The sequence below is a fragment of the Larimichthys crocea genome, chromosome III (genome assembly GCF_000972845.2).
Source record: "Larimichthys crocea isolate SSNF chromosome III, L_crocea_2.0, whole genome shotgun sequence".
Taxonomy (NCBI): Eukaryota; Metazoa; Chordata; class Actinopteri; family Sciaenidae; genus Larimichthys; species Larimichthys crocea.
In genome coordinates this window covers 4,165,556-4,184,773 of record NC_040013.1, presented here as the reverse complement: position 1 = coordinate 4,184,773, position 19,218 = coordinate 4,165,556, and the positions used below count along the sequence as shown (strand labels likewise).

Sequence of the window (19,218 nt, the reverse complement as noted above, 5' to 3'; positions counted from 1 at the left end):
GTCTGTCTTTCTCTCTCTATCCATAGGCTGCTTCAATGGCGCTGAGCAGCTTGGGCCATGTATACACAGCCATAGGGGACTATCCAAACGCCCTAGCAAGCCACAAGCAGTGCGTCCTGCTGGCCAAACAGTCCAAGGATCAGCTGTCCGAGGCACGCGAGCTGGGAAACATGGGCGCCGTCTACATCGCCATGGGAGACTTTGAAAACGCTGTCCAGTGCCATGAGCAGCACCTGGGCATTGCCAAGGCCCTGGAAAATAAACGAGAGGAAGCTCGGGCGTATAGCAACCTGGGCAGTGCCTACCACTACCACCGTAACTTTGACAAGGCCATGTCCTACCACACTCACGTTCTGGAGCTTGCCCAGGAGCTGGAGGAGAAGTCCATCGAGATGAGAGCCTACGCGGGACTGGGTCATGCTGCTCGCTGCATGCAAGACTTGGAGAGGGCAAAGCAGTACCATGAACAGCAGCTGTCTATAGCTGAGGGTTTGAAGGACAGGGCTGCAGAAGGAAGAGCCTCCTCCAATCTGGGTACGTATGCAAAAAAGCAAAAGCTGTTAAGTCTTCCATATGTTCCTGGTAGATCATTGGCTTCCTAGTGATTATGAATCATTGTATTGCCATATAAATTCAAAATCCAAAACATGATACCCAGGCCTAGTTGCATGCATTAATTGGATGCATGCAGCACCTTTGCTGGATGTGTGGCCAGGTTCAACTTGGCCCTCTGTTGTTGGTCTGAACATCGTCTTAATGTGCTAGTTGAGTCTTCTAAAGTATGGGTAGGATGATGAGCATGAGTATCGGTCACTGGAAGGACACAGGACTGACTTAGAACTGATTAGTGAGACCCCCCGCCCCACAAAACACTGCAGTCCCTTTTACAACGGTCTGAGCATCATCTTAACGCCTCTGGCGGAAATCCACTCACAGCATGTGCAGCACCCAGTGAATGTATGTCTTCCTTTGAGGTTCCTCTTTGACCCCTTTCACTTGAGGACAATGTACAGTAAAGTTTACCGTCCGGAAGCATGTCCTCCACCACTGCGTGATAAATCTTGTGTCTTTTGCACATCCTCGGAGATAAGGAAGCACCTGGTTGCTAGATAGTAAAAAATCTCACAGGCTGGAAGTAGGTAAGTGTTTACTGATTGTTCGCCTCGACGTGGGAATATATGAGAGTTTTTTTTAGCTACGCTTGACCTAGCCTAATGAATCGAGGGATGAGAAGAAAAAAAGATAGAGTGGGAAAGGTGTCCTGGCTGCCCTTTTATTGTTTCGGGGATACATATTGAGAGCTCCTGTTTCCTTCTAGTGTTCCCGCCGTGCTGCTGCTGGCCACGTTCCTTTGTTTTCCTTCATTTAAATTTGCTGTTTGCTTATTGTTGTTTTCAATTATATTCATGGTTAGTAAGACCTGTTTGTGTTCTTTAAGGCGGAAATATATGACTGTATTATTATCACTATTATATGTAAAGTTGTTTTAGATGCAGCACTTAAGGGTTGCATTATTATTATTATTATTATTATCCGACAGTGAATAGTGCCCAGTGGATTATGTAAGCATACGGTGGTGGAGTCCGGGGCTTTGTGCAGGCGAGCCAGAGAAGAAGATGGTGCACGCTGCTGGAGCCAACAGTAATTTGTGAGGCCAGGAAGTTCTGCGGTGATAGAATGCCAACATATAACGTTAGACTGTCAGAGTATAAATAAACTCCATAAAAATGTATAATTTTTCACGGGGAATCTCTTCACATTAATCTGCTCCGCTCTCGCTTTCACACTGGGTCGGACTTCATCGTGTCTTGAAATGAAAAGTGGTGTAAAGATAAATAAAAAAACAAGATGGCATTGGAGTGGGAAATTAAATATAGGATCGGGTGTTTTGATTGAAGCCTAAAATGTAATTATTGTCCCCTTTTTACCATCCAGTGTTTCTCAGCCATTGTCTACCACAATGAAAATTATTAGCAAGGTAACCTTGTGCAGTCTGCTGATATAACGATGAAAGGAAACCTTGGGGATAAAGGTGTCCCCTTGGAAATTCAATACCCCATGAGATACATGTTATAGCCAATTCTCCTGTATTTAGTCCAGCAATTACAACCTGCACTGGGTGACTTATGATAGCCATCGAGACAGTACTAAACCTGACTCTAATGGACAACTAAAGGACATAATAGTCCCTCCCAGATGAATTATTCTGTAACCTAACGTGTTAAAGTGTGCAAGCAGAGAGTGGGGTTAATCAGCCAAACATAAATTGAAGTCGTCCTTTGACCGGCCTAATGGTCGCACATCCTGGAAACGCTCTCAGCACCGACACGCACCTAATTTTAAAAGTGAGCCCGCTAACTGGTCGTCATAAATTAGGCACTCACGGTGCGAGCATTTTTATGATCCAACGGTACATGTGAGCTTTATTACGAGTGGGCACCGCGTGTCAGGCGGCAAATATATTCCTATCTGTGGCGTGATTGCCATCGCGGTGGCGACAGCGCTCATTATTAGCTGCGACATCACGGTTCTTGCAGTCTATGACAGAGTAATGATAGTGTAGTTGAGACAGTGTCAGGCACCTCAAGCCCGATGATGGAGCAAAAGCTAAATGAGTGGGTGGCAGCGATGGAGCCTGTTGCTCCACGGAGCGTCATGTGGATACAGTCCCTCGTGACACCCAGAGGAGCTTCCTGCTCATCTCATTGCTGCCTGATCTGTTGGTACTTCTCATACTTTCTCTCCACTTTTTTTCTTCTTCCAGTTTTTGATGCCTCCCTCTCTCACTCTCTCCCGTCTCTCTCCTCACCCCTACTGATTGTAATCTGCAGCTGTCAAGCTCCCAGTAATTGAAACTGACTTGATGAATCGCTTAATTACCTTTAATAGCTGATTCAAGAGGAGCTGAATAATGAAGATAACGGGGAATGAAGTGGAGGTTGCGAAGCATCAGTCTGTAATTGCCCCCATTGTTGTTGTTGTTGTTCTTTTTTTGTTTGCGGCAGTAGGGCAGCGCGTTGTTGTTCCGTCATCAACGCCCGCAAAAAAAGAAATCCCGACTCAGAAGCATCAGAAGATACGGGCTCAAAACTAACAGGATGTTGTTTGAGACGCCGCGCCGCGCAAAGAGAGGAAGGATCATCGAGTGAAGATTAACGAGCAGTGATAAAAACATAAAAAAAACAAAAAGAGATGCGAAGTTCCAGAATCGAGAACAGAACAAACTTTTATTATGCCCTCTCAGCTTGTTGTTAATGTTGCGTGTAGTGTGGGTGGAGCAGCAGCTGACATGGCTCTGAGGTACAGTTGTATAGAGATGGCCATGCTTTAATATCCAACCACGATGCCCGGCGGTACCAGCAGCTCTGGCTCAGCACACTCTGACCTATAAAGGATATGAAAATATTGCATTCCAGCCCCATTTATTATTCATTAATTGGCTAACTTACCCCCTAGTCAGCAATATTTAATATCTGAGAGAGAGAGGACTAGAAGTAGTTGTTTTCCGTGTTGTTCACATTTCTGGTATTCATGAAACAGAATCTAAATTGTATTATTTTCCCTTTGCGTTTGACTTCAAAGTGGAGTTGGTCAGATAGGGTTTGTGTTCGGCTTGGTCTTTGTTGTGCTCGCTTTCCCCTGATTCACACCTACTGGTTTGACCATATGTCTCAGAGAAGTCACTTGAAATGTCGACTCCATCCGTTGGAAGGGCTGGAGGTAACAGTCCTAATTAAGCTTTTTTTTTCCTCTCTCACTCTCTCTCTCTCTCACTCTCACTCTCTCCTTCTTTTCATCCGGCATCCCTGGGGGATGCTTTCTGCTGACGCTCGCGAAAACAAAGCAACAGAACGAGGAAAACAACAGGAAGAAGAGTTCACAAAGCAGCACCGAATCAGACGACGCGCACGGCGACGCTCTTGCGTTCAAACCTCATCAGCGGTATCTTTAAAAAAAAAAAAACAGGACGTGACTCCTGTATTGAATTAGTTTCAGACCTTTTATGCTAAACCCCCCTTTTGCACTCGCAGCTTTTTCCATTTAAGGGTCATGTGAGAGCGAGCGCTGGAATTTACATTCCAGAAAATCAGTTTTGCTGAGGAAATTTTGCTTTGTCCAGACCTCTGATTACCAGGTTTTGTAACATATCTGACAGTAACGGTGTGACACCAGTAGATTAAGCATCATGATTTATGTTTTTAATCAATAGGCTGGCAGTTGTGTTGAGGTATAGTAACACTGACCCTGAGACTGAGCGACGAATCATGTCAGCGGAGCCTGAATACGTGAATGGAATGAAAATAGGCAGAATCATCAAATGATGAGTAGATACGATAAATATCCTTCATCATCCCCGTCATCGTTAGAACAACCTGAACAGAACTCCAGCGAGATGCCCACACCAGGTACAAACTACTAGACAGGGACCAGACTCTCCTGGGGGCACTGAGGCATAGAGATTATTCAGTTTTGTACCTAAGCCTTTGGAAACAGCAGTGATTTCAGATATATTATTAGTCTGACCAGGAAGGCGAGCAGCATAGTGCTGAATTTACAGAGGAATTTAGCGAGCCTAATGACCCAGACAGGATGAATGAAAGAACGCTGCAAAGGGGACGACAGGCAGAGAGCCTAACAAATACTTAAAAAGTCCATTTATCTGAGATCGGTGACATCTTCAACTCGCCATTAATGACTGGGTAAATACCCGGTGTAAATATTAGCAGGCCTGCGAAAGGAGAGAGGTGAAGCAGTGGTGGGATTTTTAGGATGCCACTCTTATGTTACTCTCCTGGAGAGATCTTCGCTAGCTAGAAAATCTTTGCAGCCTGGCCCCAAATTTCTGTTTGTTGGAAAAGCAGCAGACGGTCCCAGCCTCCCCCTGCATGGCCCCCTTCAGTCTCCCGACACAGGACCGTGCCAGAAACTGGACTAGAGGCCCCTGCGAAACACACACTCTCCTTGTCTCTGCGCTTACACCAAAGTTTAGCTCACTCTAAACAGTTATTATCCGACTCACTGTGGAGTTATTAAATGAAACAAAAGAACTGTAGCTGTTCTTTTGAATTAAGCGACGGTGCCCCCTTTTTTTTTAGGAAGCACATCTGCAAATTTAGCATGAAAGGAGATCTGTTCCTAAACGGAGAGGCGATTGTGCAGTTGAGAGTTGAGACACGGAGACTGAGCGTTGTTGGTTTAAGTGGTGGGAGGAATCAGATGTCATGCGTGTGGACAGCACAGCGACAGTTGGTTTGGTGAGCTGGAGGAAGGAGGGGGGATGTCAGGGTCACTAAGAGCAGGGAGGGAAGCAGCTCAGCTGGTGCTGCAGGAGGACGAGTCTGTCTGTGTGTTTCTTTTGGCAGACCACCCACTCAGGATGCACATATCTATCCATAGCCTGTCCTTTTCTTTATATCCCTCCTCTCTGTGTCTCCGTCAGTCAGACTGTGCGAGATGTCTGTGTCTGCGAGTGAGGATTTGGTACCTTAAGCCCAGACCCCCAGCTCCGCCTCCGTCTCTACTCATGCAGACCCCAGCAGGATCTAGAGTCTGCCTCGGCTCACTACTTCCCCCCACAGATCATAACATACACTATTGTATATTATCAACTCACTCGAGGCTCTTTGCGTATTATAATGGAGTCTCTCAGCCTCCATCCACCCTTTCATTTTCGTCGACGTGATTAGAACAGAAGTCTCTGTGAAAGTAATCCATATTCTCATACAGTCATCCATATATCATCTTAAATCTGCATACATCTGGTGTTTCACTGTGGCGAAAATGATCTTAGTCTAGTGCACTTCAGTTTTCTGTACTTCATCCTAAAACACCAAAGTGTAGCGTGAGAAGAACAGAATAGGAAAAAGAAAGGGAAATCAAAACCAGTGCATCTTTTTAAAAAAAAAAAGTGCCGTGAATGATGTTCTCCCTCTGCCCTTCGGTGCATCTCTTCGATGATTCTTGTTTTCAGACAGATTATTTATCCTCTTCCACTCCACCTATTCTTAAAAGAAACATATATTTGTCTTTTTTAAGGCTGGGCAGAGAATGCTTAGGAGATAGCACGTCTGTACAGAAGGGGGTTTACATCATCTGAAAGCTGGGAACCTGAAGATTAATTTGAGATGCAGCTCGGCACCGCGTGTCACGTTTTTTCTAGTCGTAAATCTGTAATAACACGAGCCTGTGATCCCGGAGGACACACTACAGGTCATTTCAAAAGTTTCAAGCTTTCACTACAAGGAAATGGCTATTATGGTGACTAACATCATCACTCATGAATAGAAGTGGGCTCACTGAATCCACAAGAGTCTCATCTATCTGGTCATACCCAATTTATGCAACTCCAACAGTGTTTAGGGAGCCCCAGTAGAATGCAGAAATATTCAAATGCATGAGGCGAAAATAACACAATTATACCTTGTGCTAAAAAAACTGAGGTTTCTTTGCCTAAAGCTGCATTGGATTACCATAAAATGGGTATGCCTGTAAAGGGGAGACTCCTGGTACCTATAGAACTCCTTTTCATTCAGATATCTTGAGCTGAGAGGTCAAACGACCCCTTTGAAAATGGCCATGCCAGTTTTTTTCGTCTCTGAAACTTCTGCCTAACTGTGGAGCGTTATATATCTTCACACTAGCCTTAAAGCTGAGCCTCTGAAAGACGTCTGCATTCCCGCAGAGTGATAGAGGTTAAAACACTGTAATATCAGCTTTGATGTTTCAGACAGATACATTACATCCATTAGGACTTGATTCTCTCTGCAAAATCTGCAGCTTCGTAAATACTTTCTCCGTGACAAAATTATCTAGAAATCATAAAAGAACTACATATCCGAGCTCTGGTGGGATAAAATGTTAAGTGAATGCTGCCTGGTCTCGTTGGAAATTCCTTCAAAGGCTGACTTCCTTCTTTTGGTATTTAACACATGCCAATCTCCTCCAGCTGAGACCTGAATAGGCATCGACATTTCCACAAACACCACAATCCCCGGCATCCTGTTCCTGGTTTTTCACTCCTCAAACACAAATGCAAATTATAACGTTGACCTCATTCTAAAATACAAATGAGGAACACACCCAAGTCATTATTTTGGGCTCAGGCTGGTCATCTCGACTCTATTTCTAGTATCGCCCCGGCACAGTGGCAGCAGCGGCATTGTTGCTAAAATCCTCTTAGCTGCCTGTAGACTAACGGCGGCCTTCAGGCTTCCATAGCTCCTGGAAGAATGACACAGTGATTTACTCGTGAACACGACGCCATCCCTCAAAGTCATCACTGCAGCATATCCCTCTATGTACAGCCAGCTGTGTAATGAAAAGTGACAACACATTGCCATGCTTTTAATGTCTTTGGTTATGGGGGGGTGGAGAGGGCTCTGGATGGATCGGGCCCTGTGTAAAAGTCTTTGAATGATGTGGTGCGTGCTCCGTCCTGGGTTTTTTTCACAGTCATTGTCTCAAGCTGTGCGCAAAGGAGGAATAATTGAGCCATATTATTTAATATGTTACAGTCGAGTGCATTTAGTATGCGCTGCGGACGCTACTGTGTTGTTAACATTTGAGGTTAAACTGAATCCCAAGGCTGATACTTTGTTGGGGTCAATTTGATTTGGACAACATGCCACAGTGACCACTTTAGCTAGACACCCAGTTGTATTTTTTTTCTGTGTTTCAGCAATATTTACAGCATGTTTGGTATGGTTTTATTTACTATCCTGCTGGATACAATTCCCAGAGGGCTCCATAATCCTCTTACCATATGGGTGGGGGGCAGAAAATATTTCCTTGCTTCAAGTGTGGCTCCAGGCATAGCCTAAGGCTTATGGCAATTTTGGCTCCAGCTTCCAAGCCCCAACCTCAAATCTAGCCATGCACCCCCAGCCTCCGTCCTAGCTGTCTCTTCTACCCGTCCGTACATTTCCTAGCCCCAGATCCATTTTTAGCCTGCAGCATGGAACATGTTTGCTGGTAATACATCAGTAGGCATTATATCCTCAGCAAGATCAGCCTCCGTTGGGGAAAGCATAACCTTGGGAGTGACTTTGTGGCGAGGGCTGTCAGTGCTCTTCCAAGTAGCCTGCTGTGAATCTTAACATGCTTCCACTCGTAGGAAAGACACAGCTGAGGTGTTTGTCCACGGTGCAGGAAACGTCTGTGCCAGTGCAACCTTAAATTTCAAAAAGAGCCTCATTCATTTGTCTTGGATGAAGAAAAAGACAGTTTTTACTGTATTTGTACTGTACGACGCCCAAAAAACAACACGCACTGTGAAAATTACGTCACCTGCAATCTGAATTCTTCCTGTATTATTTGCCAGCGCTGCTTTTCTCCATGTTCTGCTCGCCTAGCACACAACAACAAACCCCTCAGGGTGGCGACCTGATGATTACAAGGTCAGCTCAGGTTGTATCCCTTTAACCTGAGAACACAAGCAAGCAGACAAACAGCAAATAGGGTTTTGATTTGTCAGTGGGTGTCTGCTGCACGCTGAGTCATGGTCTGAATTAAGTAGGCAGAGGATCTTTGGTGATTTTTTTTTTTTTCCCCCAGAAAAATCCAATCTGTCTGCAGGAAGAGTGGTTGGATTTTTTTTTTTCAGACACCCAATTCAGACAGATTTAGTTTGAAACTAATCCGCTCATTTAGACTTGATTTAGAGTGAAATATTGATATTTTTGAATTGCTTCCATGTCCACCAACCTACAAAAGGATCCATGCGTATATGTGTATATAATAATCTACATACTTGGTAATGTGTCAAACCAACATGCAGCCCAGTGGCTCATACTGTAGAGGCGCCAAAGCCCCCCCTCCCCATTTTCACTAATGTGCTGCTTTTTAATTGAGCCAACATCTGAATGCATATCCACATCTATCGTATAACCTCCGCAGTCATTGAGCCTGTTTAGTTTCAATCCCACTATTTATGTAGCCTGTGTTCAGGCCCATAATGTGGCAGGTTTCGGATGAAATAAATGGGAAAACACACATGGCGGTAACTAATCCCGGCGGCACCATCACATACTCACCACAAGCCACAGAGCCCCTCTCCTTCCCCTGGTTCCCACCCACTCTGGCTCCAGAACCGTTTCCATCCCTGGTGTCCCATCAGTGGCTGTACCCCCGTCCTAGTAGCCCATTAGTCTCCGTGCTGATGCAGCAAAGCAGTGATGGCCGGGCTGGATGTTGGATGAAGGACTGAGTTATTTTGCCTTGCAGCTGGTTTTCTCTGTCTTCAGCTGCCAGCCATGCAGCCATCCCGTCTCCTCTCTCAGTGAAATTTAATATTATCAGTGCAATTATTATCATTGAGAGCTTGGTGACAAAGCAAAAAGAGACGAGAGACCCGGAGATTAGCAGTGACTCTCAGAGGGAAAGAGTAGAGATACGGTAGATATGCTGTGATGTCTCTTTACTCTCTGTTGTGTATTTGTCAGTGTGTGTGTGTGCACATTTGTTTGCATGTTGTGTGTGTGTGTGTGCCTGGCTGTGGGGTAAAGCTATTATTTTTCAGAGAGATAATACGCTGAATGCGCCGGGTTCTCCATTATTTATTGTTTCTCCACAGTCATCTCATTTTTCTTAAGTTGTTTGTTGAGCTTTCCATCAACACTTCACACTCTCCCACACTTTTACTTCCTCTGTATTTCTTTCTTGTTCTCCCATTACCGTTTCAACCTCTGCGGAAAATCTGTTGGTTTTGGTAAAACCCCTTTGAAGGCGCAATCATCAAAGATAGCTTTAGACGATCAGAAGATTCTGTTTTGGTGTTATGATAACTCTGTTTGATTGGACTACGTTTTAACGACCATAATTCTGTGGGAGAGTATGTTGTGTAAGCAGAGAACAGATGGCTGCGAGAGCATATTCTAACAACTAAATGACTTGTTTTGTACATGAAGAGCTGACGAGGCACTTGAATTTTACTCAATTACAATTTTCCCCTGAATAGGTCTTTAACTTCATCTTCTCGCTGTCTCTCCTCTCTTCACAGGCATCATCCACCAGATGAAGGGGGACTATGAGACTGCACTGAAACTCCACAAAACACACCTGGCCATTGCTCAGGAGCTTAATGACTATGCTGCTCAGGGCCGGGCCTATGGCAACATGGGTAATGCCTACAATGCCCTGGGAGCCTTTGACCAGGCTGTCCGCTACCACCGCCAGGAGCTGCAGATCTCCATGGAGGTCAACGACCGGGCCTCTCAGGCCTCCACTCATGGAAACCTGGCTGTGGCTTACCAAGCCCTGGGAGCCCATGACCGCGCTCTGCAACATTACCAGAACCACCTCAACATTGCTCGCGAGCTCAGAGATGTCCAGAGCGAGGCGCGGGCTCTGGGCAACCTCGGCAACTTCCACTGCTCTCGAGGAGAGTTCCCTCAGGCCGTGCCATACTATGAGCAGTACCTCCGCCTGTCCCCTGACCTCCAAGACATGGAGAGTGAAGGAAAAGTTTGTCACAATCTGGGTTATGCCCACTACTGTCTGGGCAACTACCAGGATGCCGTCAAATACTACGAGCAGGACTTAGCTCTAGCCAAGGACCTTCATGACAAACTGAGCCAGGCCAAGGCATACTGTAACCTCGGTTTGGCATTCAAGGCTTTGGGAGACTTCGCTAAGGCGGAGGAGTGTCAGAAATACCTGCTATCACTGGCCCAGTCCCTGAACAATGCACAGGCTCGCTTCCGAGCTCTGGGGAACCTCGGGGACATATTTGTCTGTAAAAAAGATGTGGCTGGAGCCATTCAGTTTTATGAGCAGCAACTGGCCTTAGCTCACCAGGTATGGCCACATGTAATGAATACTAAAACAATTCATCATATAAATAGGAAATGTCATGTGTAATGTAATTTTGATATCCTCGGTTCACATCCCTCACGTTGACATTATGAAATTCTCTCCTGTTTCAGGTTAAGGAGCGTAGGATGGAGGCCTGTGCCTATGCCGCCCTCGGGGCCACCTACAGACTTGTGCAGAAATACGACAAAGCTCTGGGATACCACACCCAGGAGCTGGAGGTTTATCAAGAGCTGGGCGATGTACCGGGAGAGTGCAAAGCCCATGGTCACCTGGCGGCTGTCTACATGGCCCTGGGGAAATACGCCATGGCCTTCAAGAGCTACGAAGAACAGCTGGAGCTGGGTCGAAGGCTGAAGGATCCTGTGGTGGAGGCTCAGGTGTACGGGAATATGGGCATCACTAAAATGAATGTAGGCGTGATGGAGGAGGCAATCGGCTACCTGGAGCAGCAGCTGGCCACTTTACAGCAGCTGAGTGGCAATGAGGCAGTGATGGACAGGGGCAGGGCCTATGGGAACCTGGGAGACTGTTATGAGGCTCTGGGAGACTTTGAGGAAGCCATCAAGTACTATGACCAGTATCTGTCAGTGGCACAGAGCCTCAACCGCATGCAAGACCAGGAGAAGGCCTACAGAGGTTTAGGCAATGGACACAGGTGAGTCTGCTTTGAATGCTGGAATAATTCAGTCTTTGCATAATGCACCAGTGTCAGTTTCCCTGTGTACTGCGTGTTACGAATAATCGCACTAATTCTACTTTGCATATTATTTTTCTCCTTGCACTCACTATCAAGGACCACCATAGTTTAGAGACACCTTTTCTGGTGAGCAGGGCTTGGATGTGAGCCTGGTGCTAGCTGTCTCAGCAGCAGCCTTAGTGGCCCTGGCCTTATCTGTATGCAAAGAGGCTTTGGCACACAGACGTCTGAAACTGAGGGAAGCGGTTATTTCGAGGCATCCTCTTACATCGCGTGTCTCTTCTCCCTTTCCCCATTTCTCCTCACGCGTCAAAACAGCTGATAGCATCCTCTGAGACGACGCCACAAAATAAAATATAAAAAAACACGGAAAAAAAGGCTCTCAGAAATCCTTATTTCGGAGATGATTTTCTACTTATTGTGTGGCATCAGCATGGCACCACGGCAATCACACACAGCAGTATTAGCCATGCATGAGTTCAGAGGGGAATAATAGACATCAGACGCAAACCCCTCTCGTCTTCTAACAGCTCGTAGTCGAGCACGTGCATTATCACACAGCGTTAATTAAGCTGAAGGCTTTTATTCTTTTAATGCTCCATTTGAACCGGCATCCGGCAATTGTTGGCATGCCTGAAATTGTGAATAAAGTCCGTTTGAAGTCTGTGAAGGCGAATGAAATGTGGAAAGCCGCTCTGTCAACACACACACACACACACACGCACACACACACACACACACACACACACACACACGAGGACTGAAGCGAGGGTTCTTTGACAGATGACCCATCTCGTTTTAAAGGCTGGTAAACAGTGTTACCCCTTCAAACACGGCCCAGATTTTCACTTTCATATCAGCGCTCAGACATTTCTCACACACACTTTAGTCTGTCCACATTAGAAATGTGTGTCAGACATCTAAATCTATATTTCCTTTGATTCAACGTGCACTCCTTGTTGAATTCTAATATTCTCCGTTAGAAGAGATTAGATATGTATCTGTGTGAATCAAAAATGTAATTTCTCCTAGATAAGCAGAGAGCTGGATAGATTTATTTTGAGTGTTGTCAGTATTTGTTCAATTTGAGCAAAAAGTTTCCAATGACAGATTTTCTTCTAGGTTGTCTCGTCCTGTTTGTTATCTCGCTCCTAATCGGCTTCATTGGTTTTCTGTCTTTACCTGCAGGGCCATGGGAAATCTACAGCAGTCGCTTGTGTGTTTTGAGAAGCGGTTAGTAGTGGCTCACGAGCTTGGGGAGTGCGGAGGCAAGGCGCAGGCCTACGGTGAACTGGGCGCACTGCACAGCCAGCTGGGCAACTACGAGCAGGCGATTTCCTGTCTGGAGCGTCAGCTGGCCATCGCCCGTGACACCCAGGACCGACTTCTGGAGGGCGATGCCAGCTGCGGTTTGGGTGTTGTGTATCAAGCTATGGGAGAGTATGAGACGGCCCTGCGATGCCACCAAAGTGACCTGGAGATCGCGGAGGAAGCAGGCAGCCCCGCACGCCAGGCTCGCGCCTACGGGAACTTGGGCCTTACCTACGAGTCACTTGGAAACTACGAGCGGGCGGTCGTGTTCCAGGAACAGCACCTAAGTGTGGCGGCTCAGACTAATGACTTGGCTGCCAAGACACTGGCCTATGGGAGCCTGGGGAGAACACACCACGCACTGCAAAACTACTCACAGGCTGTCATGTACCTGCAGGAAGGTGAGTGAGTCAGGGGGAACAGGAGAGAGGATTGCCTTTGTTGCCAAGGCTGATAGGCTTAGAGTTTGTGAATTCATGAATATGAAATTCAGAGCCTATTTGTTGCTAAGCCTTTGCCACATTTTTATTAGACTGTGTGCATGTGTGTGTGTGTGTGCATGTGTGTGTTTGAGCTTTTGTGCTTATGTGTTATAAGCGTGCAGAGGGATTTTGTGTGTGTATTATGTGTCTGCATTGGCTTCTGTGTTGTATAGGTATACGAGCATTCGCGTGTGTATGTCTGTGCAAGCCTATCAGGATGCACGCCAAGGCATTTTTCCTGTTTACTGCTAGCTCTTCTTCACACCTCTATATCTACTTTTCTCAGAGGGTTCTTTGCTGTAAGCTGCCAAAGGATCTTTTCACACAGTGGCTGACAGACTCCTGCCTCTCACGCTTCATTGTCCCCCCCAGATTATGGTGAAATAAAAACCTGCAGCTCGGGCCCTTGAAAATTCATCATGGCAGTGACAGTGCAGGAAGGGTTTGTCACTGTGGAAGTGATAAGTGGAAGCATCGGTGGATGCGAGCTGAATGTCCACACTACCGCCCTCGCCCGTGCCCCATTGACAGACTTCATGCTCGGGCACACCCATTGCGTTACGACCCAAACTCTGTTTGAATCCAAGGAAAATTGCAGCTCTTGCAACAGGGGCGTTTGCATATTTCACCCTGCAGGGAGCAGAATGCAAGCATCGAGGAATACATCTCCTCTATCTCTCCTGCGTCCGCTTTATTAGAGTTAGCAGGGCTGCAGTGACCCACACACCCTCTGCAGGCCTGCTCGTTGAGCTTTAATGGAAACAAAAGCGACAGGCCATTCTGTCTCCACCCTGTCCTCCTGTTGTCCCCCACACTGTCCTTGTATTGTTCCTCGGCCTGGCTGTGAAAAAGAACAGTGCCTTCACTATTCTTGACAGCCAATTATTTCTGGCCAACCTACCCAGACCGAAAAGTTGGCAAGGGTTTTTTTTTTTTTTTCCTTCGGTTTTTCTATTTTTTCTACTCCTACTGCTAGTTGTTTTGTTTTTTTTCATTCTTCATGCTGCACTGCTTGTTTTTTTGTTTTCGTTTGCCGAAAAAGATTAATTGGAAGGAGAGCTAGAAAGGCAGCTCCAAACTACTGCGGATACTGTTGACAACATGTGATCTCCATGCATGTGTGTGTGTGTGTGCATGTTAGTGTGCCCGATGGTTTTTCTGTTTTGTACCCTAATACAGAATGACAAGGCTACAGTGGCAAACACACGAAGATACCAATTAAGTTCTGATAGGCAAACATGATTTCTGTCACTTCGAGTGCTCACACTACTCCCGGAGTTATCTTCCTGTAATTTTACATTAAAGGACACTGCAACGCGGCTGTCTCAATCTTAAACAAAAGAGGCATTTCACACCGAGATGCACTTTTTAATGATTAACACGACGGTGTCGGTGTCGTTAAATCGATGGCGTCATTGTAGCGACTAATGGAGGTGTTGCAGGTTCTTCACGCTCCGTTTATGGAACAACAACTAATGGAGTACCTTTTTTTTTTGGTAGAAATGTTACTTGATGCTTAATATTTGAACATGGAAAAAGAATGTGTTTATTAATTTATGTTAATTGTAAATAAGGACAAAAATGTAGTATATACCACCTATGCTGAAAATCCAACAGAATCTTATAAGTTTACACGTTTATGCTGCTTTGATATGGATTTTAGACAAGTTTATATATTGTATATTATACTAGTTGATTAAAACTATGTTAATATGGTAATAAATTCTCATATACAAAGCACACCTGTGTAGTATAAGCGTAAACTTGTATGGAATCTGCATAATCTGTAAGAAAGGGGCCTTAATCATGCATAAAACAACACAGACAGGCCTTGTAAGTTCATATGCAGAGTATATATCGTATGATTTGGTGGAGTATTGCACATTCATCACACGTTAAACACTATAGAAGTGACTCAGGAATTCTAATAAAACACGTTAACGTCGGTGGGTCTTTGAAAGCCTTGTCAGCAGGCATATGAAACTAGATGCAGTCGGATGATATGTGTCACAGTGTGAAATGTCTGGACCTTTCATCATCATATGTGGACCCCTCACCGTTTTCACTGTTACTATTTTTATGCTATGAGTCCTGAATGTCGTTTGCTGATAAAGTGGCAGCGGGGGTTTGACAGGTGGCGTAGTGAGATGCTGATATACTTTTTTTTTTTTTTTTTTGCTTTCAGCTGTCGTAGATCTTTGCGGCTATTTCATTTCTCCGCTTCTTTAGGCTCGGAGCAGACGGCATCCATCACCCCTGACGTGCATTTTAGTGATTAACGTCTAGAAACCGAAAAAAGGAAATTAGCCTAGCTTTCCATTATCCCATGTATTATTAAACCAATATTTTGCTCTCAACTTAATGCGAATGTCGATACCGTCTTAGTACCACTGTGCGTAATTGTAGAAATGTGTTTACGTCGGATGAGTTTGGTGTCCTTGGTGCATCCTCAGAGTTTAGATTGCATGCCAGAAGTCTGGTTAGATTCTTTTAGAAGCAAGACACCGCATTTAGTCTGTTTCGTGATTGTATCATATTATTTATGGTATACTTAGTGTAGGAAACACTGTTCTTTTCCACATGCGGTCATAATGAAAAGGATACTGTGTCGTCATGTGTCATGAGTGTGCATGTCCCAAGTTATTTTGTTTGTGGCAAAACACGCACTTGTGGTTTTACATCGCATGAGATTTCGTGCCCGTGTGTGTGTGTGTGTGTGTGTGTGTGTATATGTGGCGCCTGCACATAAAGCTTGTGTCTGAAGCCAGAGGTGCGTGGGCCTGAGGGGGCTGCAGAGAATCTCTCACCCAGCTGTCAAGCAGCCTTTAAAGTGTTCTCTAGTTGCTCTTCAGGGTGCAGCCAGCCACGGCCACATCCTCATGTCAGCCGCCGCTACGTGACTGTGCCTGCGGGGCGCACCAAAGGCACGCACGGTGACAGTGACAGACACTGAATGATACAGAGCGGCAGAACAGAGGGAGGAGAGAGTTAGGGAGGGAAAGGAAGGGATGAAGAGAAAGCGAGAGAATGGCAGGCGAGTCGGAGGAGAGAGACAGGAATCGGCGTGAGTCATAATTCACATGTATTATTTCACTGTCAGCTGGAGAATAAAGAAAACATAGAGTTGGTTGACATTCAGGCTTGATCATAAAGAACTATCACAGAGCAGCTCAGAGAAAGAAAGGTTGGTGTGTGTGTGTGTGTGTGTGTGTGTGTGTGTGTGTGTGTGCCCGTGTGTGTGCATGCGCATGCAGATGAAAGGCTCAGAGCTGGGGTTTAGATGAGTGAGGGGTGAGGCTGTCAGAGAATGAAAAGGATGATTTAGATCTGTTTCCTCTCTCTTGCTCCGGCGCCTAATGAGCCCTAAGCAGTGCCGAGTCCCCGCGAGCACTGCCACCACAGTCGAGATGAAACAGGTAGAGAAAAGTGTGAGGAGGGGGTGGAGGGTGGTGGCGTGAAGGTGGGAGGCAGAGACGCAGGCACGGAGATGAGAAAACGAATACGGGCGGCAGTGGGAGAGAGGAGCTCAGCAGATGCATGGGGGGGAAAGAGGGCAGGCGGGCGGGCGGGCAGGCAGAGGGAGGGTGTGTGGAAAGATAAGGCGAGAGAGGGGAGACTGTTGCAGGCTTCAAAGGCTGCCGGCGAGCGTGGCCATGGAGGAGCCATGAAGTCTCTGGCTGCGTGGTGTGCTGGGTCTTGCGGAACAGACTGGCTGTTTTCGGGTCACGCTCTCTGTTCTTGGCTTATCTGGTCCAGCCACAGACCGTATTCCAGGAATGCTGAGAAAAGCAGACTCGGACGAGGGTGGCTTGGCCCATTTTCTCTCTTCTCTTTGACCAAAAGTGTGTTTAGACCCCTCCGTCACACAAGCGGAGTGGAGAGAACACACGAATACAGAGCCCGTGTTAAGTGAGACCATGCATGAGCTGTGGCCTGCTGCAGACTGCTTGCTGTGCATTTAGCACCTTGTGGGTGATGTGTGGCCCAGCAGCTGTCTTTTTCTTTTTTTCCCCCCCGTCATTGTCCTCTGTGGAGTGGCATTTTCATCTCAGTAATTGGGCTGAACCAAGCGCTCGGCGGGCAGACTGGGGACACATGCAAAGATGTGACATACGCCTCGCTGCTTGAGGGATTGGAAGTGAAAAACAAACTGCGCGCTCGCCAGGTGATCTGACACCGAGCGTGCACGCCTAGAGACACACGACGCAGACGTTCAAACCTCCCGCCGGGTTTCCCCAGAACAACTTTGAAAGTCTCTCAAAACTAAATATCACAAAGTAGACCGCGCTGGGAGTTTGCACACAGCCTATTATTAGCTCATCAGCGCGTCTGCAAATATTTGTAGACGTCTTCATGATGCAGTGTGGCTTCTTTTTATGCAAGCATTAAGCGTGTTTGTGTTTGTTCAGCCAGTCAATCCTCCGCATTGATTACCATGCAGTCCGATTAGTGCTCTACCAGCCTCCCTCTATGGCAGGAGTGTGCGTTTGTGTGTGTTTTAGCCGTGTGAGCACTATCTTACAACCGAGGCCAAATATCCAAACCTGTTCGCTGTCAGAACATCAGTACCACGCGATGCTTACATCTGTTACTCTGAAAGATACCTAAGAGTCTGCCTGCTCTGAATAATTTTCACTCTCCTCTCTCTCTCTCTCTCTCTCTCGTCTGCTCCTGCTTCTTCCCCTTCTGACAGGCCTGCGGCTTGCAGAGCAGCTGGCTCGGCGTGAGGACGAGGCGAAGATCCGCCATCGTCTGGGGCTCTCTCTGTGGGCCAGTGGGAATCTGGAGGAGGCCCAACATCAGGTAAAGTATCTCCTGTTCCTTCCTCGTCTTGTCTCGACTCACCTTGAGTCTCCTCTCATCTCTTCTCCTTCTCCTCTCCTATCCTCTCCTCCATCTGGACCGTCTCGTAGTTAAACCTGACCTCTAAGAAACACATCTGTTCAAAAAAGATCTGGCAAAGATTACAGATGAGAGAGCGAAGTAGACGTCCAAAGACGCGGAGTGTGTGTGTGGAATATACGTTTTCGGCAATGCCCTCGTGGTAGAAGAGTGAAGAAGGAGCCCATGGGAGAAGAAGGAAGGGTGGCGATGGCTGTAGCGCTTGAACACAGCTGCTGGCAACATGCTGGGTACATGCTGCCATCTCAGCAGAAAGGCGACATATGACTGAAGCGTTTTTAAAATATCTATCTGTGTGCATGGTCTCAGGAGTCCCGAGCCTCTGCATCACACGCACAACCACACTCTTCAACCCACTGCCCACCTGGCAAGCATGGAATATCCCCTTAACATCTCTTTACAGTCTCTCCACACACCACAGCTCAAGATTTACTCAGCTCGTGCATCCACACAGACACACACGAGTCTGTGAACAGTCAAACCAACAGCAGCCGCTGTCACGTGTGTCTGCGGGGATGTTACTCAGCTGCTTCTGTTGTGATACACACTACGTGCATCTATCTGACCCAGATAGCTTTTTTTGTCTTTCTGTCCTGCGTCGTACTTTTCAGAAAGTAACTTTGTCTGTTTGCAATTATCTATAACAAGAGTTGGAAAAGGCTGAACCAAGGTGCTGACTACAGCAGAGGCCCGTGAGTCATATTGAGGAATTTGTGTTCAATTAAAGCAAAATATTATTCTAACGAGCCTGTGCGACATATTTTCCGCTGCATGTTTGCTTTCCACTCTTGATCTTAAGACCTTAGCAGTGCGTGTTAACGCTGTGCCGTCTTCTTCTTGCAGCTTCACGGCAATATTTAAGATTTTTCTTCTTTTGTTTTTTTTTTTGCCCTCTATGTCAGCTGGTAACCTCCAGGGTGAATCGGCGGTGGGAAAGGACACTGACGTCCTCCTGAGTATAGATCAAATGGTTATTCATGAGCCTTTTTGCTACAGATGACCTTTGTAAATACC

The 19,218-nt window shown here is 46.3% G+C and overlaps 1 protein-coding gene across 3 annotated transcripts in view; it reads left to right on the top strand.

Annotated features, from left to right (window-relative positions):
* Window positions 1-19,218, top strand: part of LOC104921717 (tetratricopeptide repeat protein 28) — a 163,681-nt gene that overhangs the window by 127,782 nt on the left and 16,681 nt on the right. For all 3 annotated transcript variants that reach the window (XM_019255408.2, XM_019255407.2, XM_019255409.2), the window contains 5 exons: window positions 27-534; window positions 9,998-10,794; window positions 10,923-11,467; window positions 12,698-13,221; window positions 17,996-18,105. In XM_019255408.2, the coding sequence (XP_019110953.2) occupies window positions 27-534; window positions 9,998-10,794; window positions 10,923-11,467; window positions 12,698-13,221; window positions 17,996-18,105 (2,484 nt within the window). The remainder of the gene's footprint in view (window positions 1-26; window positions 535-9,997; window positions 10,795-10,922; window positions 11,468-12,697; window positions 13,222-17,995; window positions 18,106-19,218) is intronic.